Source organism: Podarcis liolepis (genome assembly GCF_965112155.1).
Source record: "Podarcis liolepis genome assembly, chromosome: 5".
NCBI lineage: Eukaryota > Metazoa > Chordata > Lepidosauria > Squamata > Lacertidae > Podarcis > Podarcis liolepis.
The window spans coordinates 86351154-86367899 of NC_139556.1; the positions used below are offsets into that span (position 1 = coordinate 86351154).

The 16746-nt window shown below is 43.1% G+C and overlaps 1 protein-coding gene across 1 annotated transcript in view; it reads right to left on the reverse strand.

The window, feature by feature from the left end:
* Nucleotides 1-16746, reverse strand: part of WDR49 (WD repeat domain 49) — a 95979-nt gene that overhangs the window by 2109 nt on the left and 77124 nt on the right. Inside the window, exons 14-19 of the mRNA XM_083503969.1 lie at nucleotides 14268-14455; nucleotides 12963-13160; nucleotides 11008-11192; nucleotides 8489-8598; nucleotides 6639-6785; nucleotides 1374-1547 (exon numbers count right to left, since the gene is read on the reverse strand). Of these exons, the coding sequence (XP_083360095.1) occupies nucleotides 1402-1547; nucleotides 6639-6785; nucleotides 8489-8598; nucleotides 11008-11192; nucleotides 12963-13160; nucleotides 14268-14455 (974 nt within the window). The 3' untranslated portion in view covers nucleotides 1374-1401. The remainder of the gene's footprint in view (nucleotides 1-1373; nucleotides 1548-6638; nucleotides 6786-8488; nucleotides 8599-11007; nucleotides 11193-12962; nucleotides 13161-14267; nucleotides 14456-16746) is intronic.

The window sequence follows — 16746 nt, forward strand, 5'->3', positions numbered from 1 at the left end:
CTCCAGGTGACAAAAGCAGGCAAGCAAGCCATAGACCACTGGTCCTGCTAGCTAGGGATCATGGGAGTTGTAGGCCAAAATTATCTGGAGGGCCGAGTTTGAGGAAGCCTTCCATAGACTATAAAGCAAGTCAAATATATTCTTTCTCTCTCTCTCTCTCTCTCTCTCTCTCTCTCTCACACACACACACACGGAGGGAGGGTGGGAGTTTATATGGTTAAGGAATTCGACATTAACAGGGGATGTTGGCTCCATTTGACAGATGAGGAAGACCAAGGTCCAGCAAGAAGTCGAGCACTCTAACCATTACACAACACTGTGTCTCAGTTTTCAGTTTTCAGTTCCATGGCAAAGCAAATGGGATCCTCATAAGAGAGGGTCCTGGTTGCGTGCGGGACCCAAGAGCTCACCTGATAGGGTTAAAATGGGGGGAAGGAGCTAAAAGTCCTGGCCATTCCCCTGGGATCACACCAGGCGATTTTAGCCAATAGCCAGTGGGTGGCGTGATCCCAGGGGCTTTAAAAACAGCAGTGTGATGCAAGGAGGGGCACTTGCTTCGCACTGTTGAACACCCGCCCACCCTCCCTAGTTTAGTTGGAGTCGCTTGGCCTTGCTTTGGTTGGGTCGCCTGTCTTGGAACAGGGTCTGGGTAGGAATTTTTCCATTTGGCAGATTGGCTTTAGCCATTTGGTTTTCGCCTACCCCTTAGCAAATCGTCACAACTTGTAAGGTGGCGGTTAGGCATTGGCTCAGTTGGATTGTGGGGAGGGGAGGTGTGGCCATCACCTGCCCCTCCAGGAACTGGGTATTCCATTAAAGGAATCTGGGAGTCCTGGATCTCATCCGAAGTCCGCTTGAGGGGCTAGGGCCATGCCAGGACCACAGGAACACCGGGGTGAGCTCGTTGGTTCTCATCGACCTTGCTCCCTCGTTTGGTTTACCCCATTTGACGATCATCCTGAGAGGTGGAGCCAGTTATAGTGGGGAGTCAATGCCTAAGCCAATACCGCTCGCGTGATTGTATTTCAATAAAGTTGTGGCCAAAATTGTTGCCCAAAAATTTAAACTAATATAAGTGTCCGTGTGTATTTATTTTGGGGGTGGGTCTTGGGGCCTCGAGACACAATTGCATAGCAAACAGTGGGGGCTTCCTTGGTGGACAAATCCAGGATTTCCAAGGGAATTTTGTTGTTCCCTATCTTTTATCTAGGGAAGCTCTCTCACACACAGGGTCTGTAGACTTCCTTTAGAGGAATTACCTACCCAACCCCTTTATCATCTCAGAAGCTGTCTTTAGACTCTTTCCCCTGCCTCCTTCTCAACGGGCCAATGCTTGCCTCATGTCATCACCAGGTGGCATCCTTCATACCTACCTCCTTTTTTTTGGAAGCAAAGCTTGATTCATTTTCCTTTCAACTTCCCTTGCTTTCTCTCGTTTGTTATCCTGCCTCTGTTGCACATTTCCTCATGCAGCTGCCTTGATTTTTTTTCACGGTCCAGAATTTCTTTGGGGAATAAGTTCTTTTCATCAAATGCAGCTTTCAGGGCTACAGGACGAAAATAAAGAAAATTAATAAATAACCCCATTACGACTGGACCGGTTCATCTTTATTTTAAGAGAGAGAGAGAGAGGAAGAGAGAAGACTTGTGGTGAATATGAAAATGAATGAGAAGAAGAAAGCAATACGAAACACAGCCTATTTATTGGTAAGTCGTCATCCTATAGCAATTAAGAAACAAAAACCCCTTTTGGTTTAACATGTTAAGGGCTTTCTGTGTTCACATAAGCTCCAAAATGCTGGGGAATGACAGCTGTTAAGTTGCATGTATCCAGCTGACAAATAATACCACTCACATAAAATTCCATTCATGTAGAATTAAAGGTAAAAAAGAGGGGGGAGGACCCCTGGACGGTTAAGTGCAGTCAAAGGCGGCTATGGGGTTGTGGTGTTCATCTCACTTCAGGCCGAGGGAGTCGGCGTTTGTCCACAGACAGCTTTCTGGGTCATATGGCAGCATTACTAAACCGTTTCTGGTGCACAGAGGACTGTGAAGAGTGCCAGAGCACATGGAAATGCCATTTACCTTCCCGCGGTAGTGGTACCTACTTATGTACTTGCCCTAATGCACTTTTGAACTGCTAGGTTGGCAGGAGCTGGGACAGAGCAACAGGAGCTCACCCCACTGCATGGATTCGAACCGCCGACCTTCCGATCAGCAAGCAAAAGTGGCTCAGTGGTTTAGACCACAGCACCACCCGCTCCCTTGTAGAATTATTAGGGGCCTTGCCCCAGCTCACTTCACTCACCAACCCTGCCAACCCCTTTGCCAATCTCCATCCCCTTTTAAAGGAGTGGGGATGTGCTTCGCAGAGCAGTTTGCTAAAGTGCTTTGTAAAGCACCTCTCTCTCCTAGGTTAAACACCTGCGACCAGCGCTGCTTCCTTGATCTCCTGCCTGCTGTTAGCCCACCCACTGGAGGCCCCACAAACCACAGACCTAGATCTCTGTGTATGTGAATAAGAAGGTGGCTGCAGCTGAACCATAACTTTGGCTACATAGGCTTCCATGTCCCTATTCAAGTGAACAGACAAATCCAGGACTTAGGATTCACCCCTGACTCCAAAATTATATTGTCCAGTTGGTGCATGAAAGAGCTTCATCTCAGAGGCTGTATTCTTCCTCACTTGAATATTCCACTCACCCCTATCCATTTTAAGGGTGAGGAGAAGGGCTCAAACTGCATAGCAATATGACTTCCAAAGCAAACATTGAGGTTTACACGTTCTTATGACAATGAGAGATTGATCACCCTGGATACCAAAACAAAAACCTTCTGAATCTTTAATGGTTGCAAACTCCTTACTGAAAGTTAACATGAAAGCTTATTTAGTCTTAGTTAGCTTATTTAGTGCCTAAAACAGGAGTTTCAGGAGGATTAATGAGAAAAATTCTGAAGTGCTTCATATAAATTTAATAATAGCGTTTTGTATCCAAAGCTCCTGGGGAACAGGGAAAGATCCAAAATTCTGGCAAGATTAATGACAGCAAAGAAAAATCAGCATTTTGCCAACTGAGATCATGCACCTGGCTAGTCAAAAAAGCTCTTTGGGAATTGATCCAGCCTCCAAAAGGATTATATTTTAATTTTTTTAATTGCTTTTTGGAGCCCTGTGGGGGCTGTCATTGGGCTGTGCTGAATCATCAGCATAAACTCCCATTTAATTCTCTCCTTTTTTCCCCTCAGGGGGCTTTCCATCTAATTCTCTGTTGCCTCTTCTTATCTAGCTGGAAGATATATTTTTTCCTCTATCAAGTCAGGAGTGCTGATGCTGAGATATGAAAATAGCCTTTCTCCTGCACCAGCTCCATTCACTGTTATAGCCTCCGAAACATCTGAGGAAGCCTTTGGTGAAGAATCTGCTGTCACGAAGGCAGTCCTTTCTGAGCAGCACTATGCTAAACACTTCTTCTGATGTCCCCACAACTATTCTCCATCAATCAACAAAGGGGTAGGGAACTTTTTACAGCCCAAGCGCCACACTTTTTTCTGAGCATCCTTCCAGGGAGCCACTTACCAGTGGTGGGTATGGCTAGAGACAAAGGTGAGAAGAGCAATGAATACATATTTTTTTTAAAGTAATATTTATTAAAAGTTTAAAAATTACAAAAGTTACAAAACGAAAAAAAGAGTTAAACAAAGCAAAGCAATACAATACAATACATAAAAAACAAAAAACACACACAATACAATAAAACCACAAAGGAACAAAACAAAAACATTTGAAAACACATTCAACCTTTCCATGTCTTTACCTTTCATATACTTGTTTCATCGACCTCCTCACACCTCCCCTTTTTTGTATTCTAGTTCAATTAGCTATTTCAGCAAGTCCTTTCCATCTTTCTCAATTTTCGTTCTAAACTTTAACTTAAGACACTCTAACCTTAAACTTTCCACTTTGGTCCATAAACAATCTGTTTTTACTTAATTCTTTATAACATTTCTGCTAAAGCCATATAACTTCATTCCAGCATCCTTCTAACATTCATTAATTTTGCAATATTTCTGTAAATATACTTTGAATTTTTTCCAATCTTCTTCCACCGACTCTTCTCCCTGGTCTCGGATTCTGCCAGTCATTTCCGCCAGTTCCATGTAATCCATCAGCTTCATCTGCCATTCTGCCCTAGTGGGTAAATCTTGTGTCTTCCAGTGCTTTGCGATAAGTATTCTTGCTGCTGTTGTGGCATACATGAAAAAAGTTCTATCCTTCTTTGACACCAATTGGCCGACCATGCCCAGGAGAAAGGCCTCTGGTTTCTTCAGAAAGGTATATTTAAATACCTTTTTCATTTCATTATAGATCATCTCCCAGAATGCCTTAATTATTGGGCATGTCCACCAAAGGTGAAAAAATGTACCTTCAGTTTCATTACATTTCCAACATTTATTATCAGGCAGATGGTAAATTTTTGCCAGCTTGACTGGTGTTATGTACCACCTGTAAATCATTTTCATTAAATTCTCTTTTAAAGCATTACATGCCGTAAACTTCATACCAGTGGTCCATAACTGTTCCCAGTCAGCCATCATGATATTATGTCCAACATCTTGTGCCCATTTAATCATAGCAGATTTCACCGTTTCATCTTGAGTATTCCATTTCAACAGCAAGTTATGCATTCTGGACAAATTCTTAACTTTAGGGTCTAACAATTCTGTTTCCAATTTTGATTTTTCCACCTGGAAGCCTAATTTTTTGTCCAAATTGTATGCCTCCATTATTTGATAATAATGGAGCCAATCTCGTACTCTGTTTTTTAATTTTTCAGAGCTCTGCAATTTTAATCTGTCTCCCTCTTGTTCCAAAAGCAATGAATACAAAATTTACCTTTGTACAGTAGGCTAAGGAGCAAGTGGGGCTTGTCAACCTAGGAAGGCAGCCCATCCAGGAGAAGGAAAACTCTGATTCTAACCCTCTGCTGCCTTGAGAGACATATTCAGGAGAAGAAAGGGCTAAGAAGTAAACCCTACACAAATCCAGAGTGGAGTCCCTAAGATGGTTGGATAGTGGCTTGTGCGCCTCCTTCCAGCAACTCCTGCAGCCAGGCCTGTACCAAACGTATTTCTCAACTTTCCTATGGACCACGTAAGCAAGGCCAAGAGAGGAGTCTTGTTTTCTGAACAGCCCAGGATGTCCAGACACACTGCCCAGGCTTGCGCCCCGAGGAGGTCACTTTGGAGCTGCTGACACAGCAGTTTGACTTACGCCCCAGAGGCACACTCCATGGTCTCTCGAGATGGACAGATGACAGCAAGAAAAGTTGGCTAGTTTCTGCACACTCTAATGCACCCGTCTTTTTCTTCCATCCAGGCAAGCAGGAAACATTATCAGAATTCAAGAACACTCATCGAGGGCTGATGGGGCGGCTTAGAAGTGTGTGTGACCTGGCTTGGAGTGCCACCTTCAGCCCTCAGACCTGTGGTTGCCCATCCATGAGGGTACTTGTGTTCAGAAATCACGTTCAAAAATTATCCAAGGGGAGAGAATTCCAAGGGGAATTCTTCCGGGTACAGGGGAAGGGTCTTTTGTCAACAATTTTTTTTTTAAAGTGATGTTTGATGTTAAAGAATTCCGTGTGGGCACATGTTCGCTTGTTTTTGAGTAAAAAGAAAGGACTTCCTTTAAAAACTGGCTAGAAGAAGGGAGGGAGGGGTAAGAAACCAGGAACAGGTGTGATGTTGTTGTTTTGTGGAAGGGAAGACACAGGCTCAGGAAGGATCTTGGGCAGCAGGCCTAGGGAAAGCACCACTTCAGCCTGTGCAGATCTGCTGTGGGTCAGGCTGGCCAGTACTGGGCTCAATGGAATCGGGATAAAGCAGTTCATCAAGCCCCTTTGTGTTCATGCAAAAGAACTCCAGTGATCAGCTACCAACAGCAAGAGGCAGCTCCCTCCTGCTGCTCCTACTTGGGGGCTCCCCGTGAACCTGGAGCACCTTCCTGAAGACTTTTGCTCTGGCCAGGAAAATGGTCCTCATATTGTTGGCTTGGAAAAGCTGCAGAGTAAAGGCGTCTAGAAGTTCTGAAATCCACCTGTGGCTGACTCAAAGCAGGGACTGGACCACAAGCTCAACATCCGCTTCAGGCCATCCTGGATAACAATGATGAACACCTCATACAAGATGTTGCATGTACAGAAAACATCTCATGGGAGCAAATTCCACCATTTAACCATGCATATTAATGCACCATTTAACCATTTGTCTGCCCAATACTATCTGTCATGGTGGCAGCAGCCTATCTCCTATCCCAGCAGAGTAACTGAGCATCCACCATCCCCTTTGATCCTTCAGTGGTCACAGCTTGAGTGCAGGCTTGCTCTGCAAGCGCCCTAAGCATTTGACCACGGCAAGTGACATATTTAACATGCCAACCTTGTTTACGGCTTGGATTGCATGCTTCCAGCAACTTCCTGGCTTGTCACATCCTCAAAGGCTTGCCAGTGGCCAAGTGATAAATTCTAGACTTTCCTATTACCGTTACTTTCTTTTAAGAGAGATAAGCTAGTGACCTTTATTTTTGCCTCTTGCTAGCAGGAGCTAGAGTAATGAGGATATAATGAAGGTCTACTTACTTGCCGAAAGGGTAGGCAGCTTTAAATCTTCAGAGTCCTTCTCCGCCAACTTTCCCCCAAAGTATTTGTCAGGGTGCAGAAGAAAGTCACTCTCATTCATTTCTGTCGTCTCCTCCAGGGCTTCAATATTTAATGACCTAAATACAACTTTTCAAACCAGAGGATTATTCCAAAGGCAGAAAATCATTTCACATATCAGCACAATTGCAGTTGAAGCAAAGCTAATGTTTTGTGCCTAATCATACTATGCCACTTCCACAACTGAGAAATATTCAGCTGGATAAACACAGATACATATGCAGCGAGATTCACTGGCCATTTTTTATTAAGTTCTGCCAAGGAAAACTCTTAATCTTCTGCATTAAGAAAGGGAGGGCCATAACCCTTAATTTTAATTAACAGGCAAGTTTTCCAAGCAGACGTCATGAAATCTGCCATTTACATAAGATAAATATGATTCTTTTCATTGAGGTTCCCCATCAATGGGAAGTTCTTGACTAGTTCTTGCAATTTATCCCTTGGCTGGGATCCAACAAGCCACGCTGGGGCTTTTAAGCTATTTCCTTCCAGTGACAGTCTCCTGCATTCCATCCCCCAAACCAATCCTGCCCCCCGCAAAATGTGAGGGGAGTGAAGGCATGGCATTCTATGAGGTGTGAGCAGGAGTTCACCTCCCAGGTGGGTGCCATTGCCATTATAGGAGAACAAGGGAGGCATTCATGGTGAGTTCTGGCCCCTCTTTTCCTTGAAAAATAGCACTGGGTGTGAGGCGCTGCATCAAGGATGGAATACATCCAGCCCACATTGTATGCAGGCCCAGTGTGGGACATCCCATGCTCTCACAGAACTCCAAACTCCCATAGCAGTAACAGCAATTTCTACGAATATCGATTTCTACAAATATTCATTTCTTTGAGCCAGGGATGGGCAACCATTTTTTCTTTTGTGGGCCTGATTCCCTCAGGTGCAATCTATCAGAAGTCACATGCCAACTGTGGGAGGGTCAAAGTCAGGAATGGGTGGGGCCAGAAGCCTATCCCTTCTTCCTTTTTCTTTTTCTTCTTCCCCAACCAGAAAGGAAATTGAAATATACTCAGAGTCGCAAAGTGATTTCATGCTCTTTATTCAGCTCATAGTGGTGAGGAGGAATGAATGAAAGTCCCCTCACAGTATCTGCTTTATATACATTATTTACACAATGGGCTGCACATGATTGGCTAATTCCGGAATTCTACTGTAAGCCAATCAGGTTGTGGATTCACTTCTATCTGGAGCAGGATTGGGTGGTTCCTGCCAACCAATCATACTGCTGCATTGTTCTAGGACCAATCAGACTGCTGCATTCTGAATCCTATTGTTCTAGGACCAATCAGACTGCTGCAGTTTGGATCCTATTCAACTCAGTACATAACAGAAATTGTTAGCTGCTTTGAGACTCCTTAGGGTAGTGATAAAGCGGGATATCAAATCCAAACTCAACTCAACTCAACAAGGACTGGTGGCTCTTGCCATAGGTAAGGAACATAGGAAGCTGCCTTATATCAAGTCAGATCAATGGTCCATCTAGCTCACTATTGTCCAGGTGTTTCAGGCAAGGAATTTCTCCCAGCCTTACCTGGAGATGCTGGGGGTTGAACCTGGGATCTTCTGCATGCAAGGCAGATGCTATTACCACTGAGCTATAGCCGCTCCCCAGGTCTGAATGGATTGCTTGAGACTGCTTTTGGACTTGGGACTGAAGGCTGTTCTGCATTAGGCTGAAGGATGCCCACCCTTGCTTTAAGCCAACAAATTGGCTGCATCCACTAAGATGCCCAAATGTTGCTGAATTCATCAAATTAATGACATACCTGTTGGCTTTATCACAGCAGTTCTGTTGAAAAGGGTATGTTTTCTTCTCTTCTGTGTTTTCCCCTCTTTGTATCTTTTACCTAATATTGTGTTGTCCCATATATTCAGCCTGGACAGACAGAAATCAGGAAGCAAAATGAACTGACATTCCACAATTTGTTTTATAGTTTTCCTGAACTGACCTTCTGTGTACAAAGGATCACGACTTCTGAAGATGCATCCACTCTTATTTAATGGTATAACAGAGCACTAGGATTAGAGGCCAAATGGTATGTTTACCCCGAAGTGGAGTTCACTATCCATCCCTCTCAGTCGGCTTAACAGGGCTGAACAAATCAGATGGATGAATCAAACAAAGCAGCCAAAGAAAATATTTCATAGCGCCAATGCTGAGTGTTGTCAGATTCCTATAACACCCAAACAGAAGCTCTCAGGATGAGACAGAGGTGAACCTAAAGTTTGAGACCATGCTGTAAGGCTAAATCAAAGAATTATCAAGAGACGAGGCTTCTTCACAGAAGAGGCTTCAATATATTTAAATATTTCAAGTGAGCAAAATAAATCTTTAATTGGTTTGCAGCACCAGTACTATGCACATTTAGCTGGGAGTCAGCACCAATGGAGCTAAATTCCAGATAAATGTGCACAGGACTGCAGTCTTAATTATTTAAACAACCTCGATATCATTTTTGCTAATGTATGCGTTTTTACACACAATTCCTCCTAATACGTGCGTTTAATTGGTAGACATTTTTGGGTTGGGAAACTGCACCACAAAAATCAGAGGGTACGTTTTGAAGAATAGCCTTGCTTTGGTTTGCATATTGTTTTGGTCAGAGCAAATCGGGCAGGGGGTGCATTGAAAACCAAATTCCTTTCCCGTTTCTGCCTTAGGACATGAGACGACACTGAGCAAACCAGTCTCCTGAAACCAGCACACCAGTTGCACATCAACCATCAGCACCGATCCTGCTGTGCAGATCCTCAACTATTGCTGTGCTCAGCATCTTTTCCTGCCCAAGTGCATCAAGCTCCAGGCAAAAGGGTCATAGGAATTATTCCCTGGGGGGCTGTGGCAGTATAGGAAGGTTACATTCTTTCGCCCAAGGTTATTAAAATGTTTAATAATACAAAGGCTTCATTATGTTACATCAAGGAAGTTATTTAAAACTGAGGAAGCACTTAGCCAGAGTTTAATTTTACTGTTCTTATCCTCTGGCACAGTATACATTACAAAGCCCCATGAAAGATTTATACATTTTAGAATGTATGAGCTCATTCGGAATCAAAGAGCCTCGCACCTCTAACCTCTCAGTGGTTAGAAGCGCAAAATTAGACCAGTTTGTCATAAAGAGTATTTCTGTATATCACTGCTATGAAATGAGGATGCTGTAAAACCTATTTCTAAAGCAGAACGCAGCGCGTTGTCATGGAATATCTGCACACAGGACTGCCACCTTCCTTCCTCGCCCTGCTCCTGTGCTTTTATGCCATGGCCGAAGCTTTTGCTGCAATGTATTGGGCTGCTATGTGTCAGGGGCCAAAGGAAATACTTGCCTTGTACAGTATACACAGGATCAGGAGAGAAAAGGCAAAATAAAATCTTTGGGTGGCCAGAACTAAACGTCACAATAATTACCAGTTACAATTTATTGGAAAATAAGAGAGCATTGATCTGGGACCCAAAACTGACTGTATAAGTGATGATGGCATGTGAGTTTACCTGGGGAAAATCATTTCTCCACATTTCCACATTAGTTTGTGGTTTTAAAAAAACCACATTCTCATGAAAATTCAGCAGCAATTTAGTTTGAATTTCTTCTAATATACATCTGTTTGCATTGCCTAATATACACATTTCTGCAACACAACACTTCCTGATATAATGCACTGTTGTGTTTTTTTTACTAATTTATGCTTCTTAATGCATACATTATCCTAGTACATGTATATGCATTTCTGTGCACATTACTTGACTAGAAAACAGCATGGCAAAAATCTGAAGGATGGCTGTGTTTGGGGAAGTGCAAATTAGGTAGATGTGCCTTTAAATGCAAACTGAATAGAATTTCTCTTCCATCCCTACTTGGGTGCCATCATGAAGAAGGCCATTTCCCTGGCTGCCATCCTGAGATACCTCTGAAGTCAAAAGGGCATCTGCTGCAAAATGGAGCTCTCAGGCCCTGTAGAGTTGGCTCATTTCAGCAAACATGTACTAGGCGTTAATACCTACCCTGAAAGCTTCTCTTCACTTGATGGCCCAAACATTCCCGGACGAAATTCTCCAGCATCATATTTTTCTCCCTCAAACCTTTCTGACTTAGACCCCAAGGAAAAACTGCTACTGGTGGGGTGGAGATTCTGATCTCCTACAAGAAATCCATTTCCTGGCCAGGCCTATATAAAATTTTCTCTCTGAAAGGAAGCTCCTGATAATTATATACTTTGGCTCTGTCTTAATAGCCTCCCTTTTTCCAAACGTTTCACTGTAAATCATGCTTTTAGGGAAATTACTTACACACATGCGAAGTTGTCGTTGTCCTCTGTAACAGGTACAGCTTGTTCCACTGGAATAGGGGGAGGCTCTTCCTCTTCAACCAAGGATACGGTGTTCTTTTTAATTTCATTCTCCTCCTCTGTGTCATACTTGTTTTCTTCCTTGAGGAAGGATGGAACATGATTTCCAATCCTCCAATGTCCTTCCTAAGAAGGAACAGAGGATACAGTACACGTATCAGAACTTCGCAAGAGAGGTCTATCTCAGACCCTCCAAGTGTCCGTATTTTTCAGAGACAGTCCTGGATTTACAGAAGCCGTCCTGGTTTCTGATTTGATCCCAGAATGTCCCACTTTTCCTTAGAACATCCCTATTTTCACTGGAGAAATGTTGGAGGGTATGGTAGGACGTCCATATTTTCATCAGAGAACTGGTGGAGGGTCTATGTGTTCCATCTCCTGTTCAGGAGACTAAGGCTGCAGTCCCAACATTTTTGCTAGTTTGGCAGGTGTTGAGTACCATCTGTGGGTCATTTTCATCATATTTTCTTTTACTGCGCAACACGCCGTAAAATTCATATTTACTTTCCATAAATTCTCCCATAGCTCATAATTAATATTATGACCCACATTCCTGTGTCCACTTAATCATACTTATTTCACAAATTCCTCTTTTGTTTTCTACTCTAGCAGCAGTTTGCTCATTTTTGATAATACTTTTATTTTTGTTTCTAATAAAACCATTGTAATTTGGGATTTTTGTTCTGCAAATCCAATTTTCTAATCTATTTTAAACAGTTCGTTAATCTGATGCATCTGTAACCAATGCATTAATACATTTTTTAATTCCTCGGGATTGTTCAGCCTTGGTTCCTGTCCTGTAAGATCTAGGATTTCTTTATATGTTAATCATTGTTTATCCATATTTGTTGTTTTCCTTCAGTTGGGGATATCCACATTGGTGTTTTCTTTTCTTATAGATTTTTGTACTTTCCCCATACTCTGTATATTTTTTTTCTGATCACATAGTTTCTAGAGATTTTATACATTTTGGCCTTCCCATACCATATGTAGGCATGCTACCCAAATTGTATATCATGTCCTTCCAAATTTAACACTCTGATATTTTCCAACAATATCCAGTATTTTATCCACCATAAACATGATGCGTCAAAGTAGATTTGGAGGTCCGGTAGAGTGAAGCCTCCTCTTTCTTTTCTATCAAACATAACTTTATGTTTTATTCTGGGCTTCCTTCCCTGTCAGATAAACCTAGATATGGTTTTTTGCCACTCTTTGAAGCATACCTCTCTGGAAATTGTTTTGCCTAGAACAAACATTGCCCTGCTGTTGCAATGCCTGAAGCTGCAAAATATGCCAGACATCAGACTTCCAGAATCCATGGGGTGGTGTTGCTGGTTTTTTGAACAATCCAATAATGAAACCACTTTGAATTGGCTTAATAAATGTGAGGCACTCATCTCCAAAGACGGGTTGGGCATTAACGTCCTAATAGCTGATGTCTTAAAAGCTGCTACCGCTATAGCTGGCCAATGAGAGTGTATTAAAAAATAAGGTCATAGAGTTTATATCAGCTGTGTCTCACATTCAGGATTTGCAGTGCTCTCAACATCACCGCTTTATTTAGACAAATTACGACCCATCCAATTATTTCTTTGAGTTATACGTGCTTTGAGGAAAGCTTTTACCTCTCTGCAATTTCAAACATTGCCTTTGGCGCATTTAACGGGGAGATGTGCCAAAGTCCCTGTGAGTTGTTGCTTTATGTATTTTTGGCAAGGGAGAGAAAACCTGGCACACTATATATGAGATTGCTCTTTATGTGCCTTCCCCTGGGGAAAGATCTCCGCAGGAATCCTTGACAACTTTTTATTCTTAAATGATGGTAATGAGTGCAACGCTGAGAGGAAGCAAATAGTTATGTCAAAAACACAGTGAAAACAGCCACCTTCCTACCTGCCCAAATATTCCAAACGGAACGCCAGAAATATCAGTAAGAACAATACTGCAGTCTGCCGAAGACGAGAGGATAAAGAGGCAGTTGTTTCGTACACAGGTCTCCAGATAAGTGATACAATCATCGTGCATCTGGAAAGATCTGATCAGAGTGGGTGGTTGGTAATTCACATTTTCTCCCAAAGTAAGGCAGTAATCCTTGTGGGAGGAAGAAAAGAAGCAAGTGCTAAGGTTATTAGAAAGAAAGGACAAGGATTGGGAATGATTTTTGGCTGGGGGCTGCATTGCAAATCTGAAATTGGCTACTGGGTCATATCTAGCGCAGAAAGAGAGAATAGCAGGATTGGGGAACTTTTCCAGGCCAAAGGCCACATTCTTCTGGGGACTTCTGAGCAGCTTCTGGGGGGCCAGAGGTTGGTGTGACCAGAGGCAAAAATGGGCAGATTGGTGGGTGTGACTCTTACCTTTGTACAATGGGCTACATTCCAGCCATATAAATAGGTTTCTACCCAACACAAATACACTACTCCATCATTCATCCAGTTAAAGGACACTTTCCAGGCAGGTAGAAGCCCCCAAGGAGGACATGGATGAGGTGCGGACAAAGGGTTTCACCTGGGGAAATGAGGTGTGGCCTAGTGAGCCCCTCAAGTGTTATATAAAGAGGCCTGGAGAGCCACATTTGGTCATTGGGTTTGAGATGGAGGCTTCTCAGAATGTCCACCTTCATCTACTGTCATGGACTGTTATTTGAAGAGAAACTGCCTGAGGACATGAAGGTTCCATAGCTAACAGACTTACCCTCTATGAATGTGGCCATCTAAGCTAGGATTGCCATATTTCAAAAAGTGGAAGTCCAGACACATAAGTTGTTGAACTTTTTTGGCAAAATCTCAAAAAGAGAGAGGTTTTTGAGCTATTTTTAAGGTAATTTGCCAGGGGGGGAAATCAACATTTCCAACACAGGTTGCATATGTCTGGGTTTTCACGAAAATTTCAGATATTTCTGGAAATTCCGCATGGAAATTCCGCCGGGCAAATATAACCGCCTCATATTGAGTCAGACCGTTGGCTCAACTACCATGTCATGGAGCCTGCTTTGACTAAGCCCTAGTTGGGGCAGTGCTGCTAGTTATGTTACTTGGAATGATTTACATCAGATATTTTTTAAAAAAAGAAAAAAAGAAACACAAAAGAGGCTGGAAACTAAATGCACCATGCTTCGGCCATGATTTTGAATAGAAGCTTATTATTTTTCAGTCTGCCTCACCTCTTCTCGAGTGATGTATGACTCTTTCCACTTACCTCTATGTTCCAGATCTTCACCCATCCAACCAGGTCTCCTGTTATGAGGTACTGGCTTCTTTCATCAATGGCCATGATAATGGACCCCACCCCGCTATGGGCTTCAAACTCTGCCAGCAGCTTCCCTCTCTGCGTGTTCCAAAACCTCACGTAACCAGCACCTCCACAGGATACCAGGTTTGCACCTCCTAAAACATGAAAACCATGGTGCGTTAGTCCAGTTAGCTCTGGGAACATCTAACTCAGGGGTCCCCAACCTGCAGCCAATGGGCTGGAAGCAGACCATGGAGGCTGTTTAACCAGTCCATGAGCCACCCCCGAAGCAAGCTGCCCGCTCGGCGAATCCCCGTGTGCTGTGCTAAACCGGTGCAGCGCGGCATGGGGACTCTCTTCTGCGGCTGCGGAAATCGCTTCTGTGCATGCCCAGACACTGGAAATCATGTCTGTGCATGTCTGTGGTGCCAGAAATCATTTCTGCGCATGCCCAGATGCTGAAAATCGCTTCTGCACAGGCACGATTTTCAGCCTCTGGGCATGCGCAGAAGCAATTTCTGCGGCCATGGACATGCACAGACATGATTTCCGGTGTCACATTGTGCCGGCCCGGCCCACGGAGAATCTCTGCAGGAGTGATCTGGCCCGGTAAAGCTTGCCGACCCCTGATCTACCTCAAAAGAATTGTGGTGATGGATCAAAAGAAGGTTCTGTGGAAGTGAGGACGTGCAAATGACCTTCTCCAGGCAAAATGGAGATTGTGGGGAGAGAGAATGACCTCTGATTTTTGTAGTCTTTCACATTTTATAAGAAGCTGAGCCTGTGTTGGACTTGCACATGTTCTAATGGATATTTTGGGTGTATCATTTACTGTTTTCTCTTCTGTTTTGAGGAAAGTTCTGCAAGTAAAGCTTTAATTAAACTTATGGGCTTATGTTTTATTCCCAAGAGGAGTCCTTTTTGCGTATCCAGTCGCTTCAAGATGCACAATATTTTTTTTTACGTATTTTTATTAAAGATTTTCTTGGTTTACAAAAGTATGTATATTCTCTCTCTCTCTCTTTTTTCCAAGTAACATTTTTTACAGATCAGTTTCATTTGCTGAGACATTAGGAAGAAGAGGGTGAAAGAGGTGGAGGGGTGAAAGGTGAGTGGGGGTGGGGGTGGGGTCGGATGGCGATGTATATTTAATATATGTAGGGTTTTGTGTCAGCATCGCTTGAAGCTGCACAATATTAACATCTGCCACAAAGTTCCCATCAGTGCCAGCTGGCATGGCCCATAGTTAGGGATGATAGGAGCTGGGATCCACCAACATCTGGAAGGTCACAAGTTAGCCACTCCTGTTCTCATTCCTGACATATATTAACATAGGAACCCACTTTAAACTGAGTCAGACAATTTATCTCAGTGTTGTCCGGTCTGAACTACAGGTGGTGGTCATCCAGGGCGTCTCTCCAGGGTCTTTTCTTTCTTTTTTAAAAATTGAATTATTACAGAAATAGAGAGAACGAACAAAGGAAAAAGAAAAAAAATATAACCTTTACACCCATACCGTACAGAAAGTAAATAAAGTTATTACAAAACCAAATGAAAAGCACAAATGACTTCCCGTCTACTCCTTGGTTCAAATACTGCACACAAAACTTGTTGCTGATACAAGCTATTATCATGATTAAACTGCTTCTTAGTTAGTCTTAGGTCTTCTTAAAACTACTACTGAAATTAATCAAATGCTGCAACAGAATTTAAGCTGCTATAATTATTTTTTAAATACATTTTGAGGACTTCCCATTTTGATACAAATAACTCCAGGGTCTCTGCTGCTCCAGAGAAGCGGACACGGAGCAATGGATCCAAACTACAAGAAAGAAGATTCCACCTAAACATTAGGAAGAACTTCCTGACAGTAAGAGCTGTTCGACAGTGGAATTTGCTGCCAAGAAGTGTGGTAGAGTCTCCTTCTTTGGAGGTCTTTAAGCATAGGCTTGACAACCATAGGTCAGGAGTGCTCTGGTGGTGTTTCCTGCTTGGCAGGGGGTTGGACTCGATGGCCCTTGTGGTCTCTTCCAACTCTATGATTCTATGATTCTATGATTCTAGGGTGTTTTCCAAATGTGTTACTTCAGAAACCTGCTGAAGATTAAACCTGACACCTTCTGTATGCAAAACATTTGCTCCGCCATTGAACTAAGGTTCTTCCTTCTCCCCATCCTCAGGAGAAACATGGGGTGTAACGCCCCATGGGAGTCAGTATTGTGTAATGCTGATTTGCACTCTCCTTGTGTGCTTTTGCCTGGCAAGCCCTTGAACTCTGATCGTGCTCTTGCTTACCTAAGTGGAGGAGAGAGAGAGAGAGATGGGCAAGTACCGTATTTTTCTGTGTATAACATGCCCCCGTGTATAAGGCGCCCCCTATTTCTGGGCACTCAAATTTAAGAAAATGGGGGGAGATAGCCCAAAGTTGTTGAGCTTTTTGGGGGGA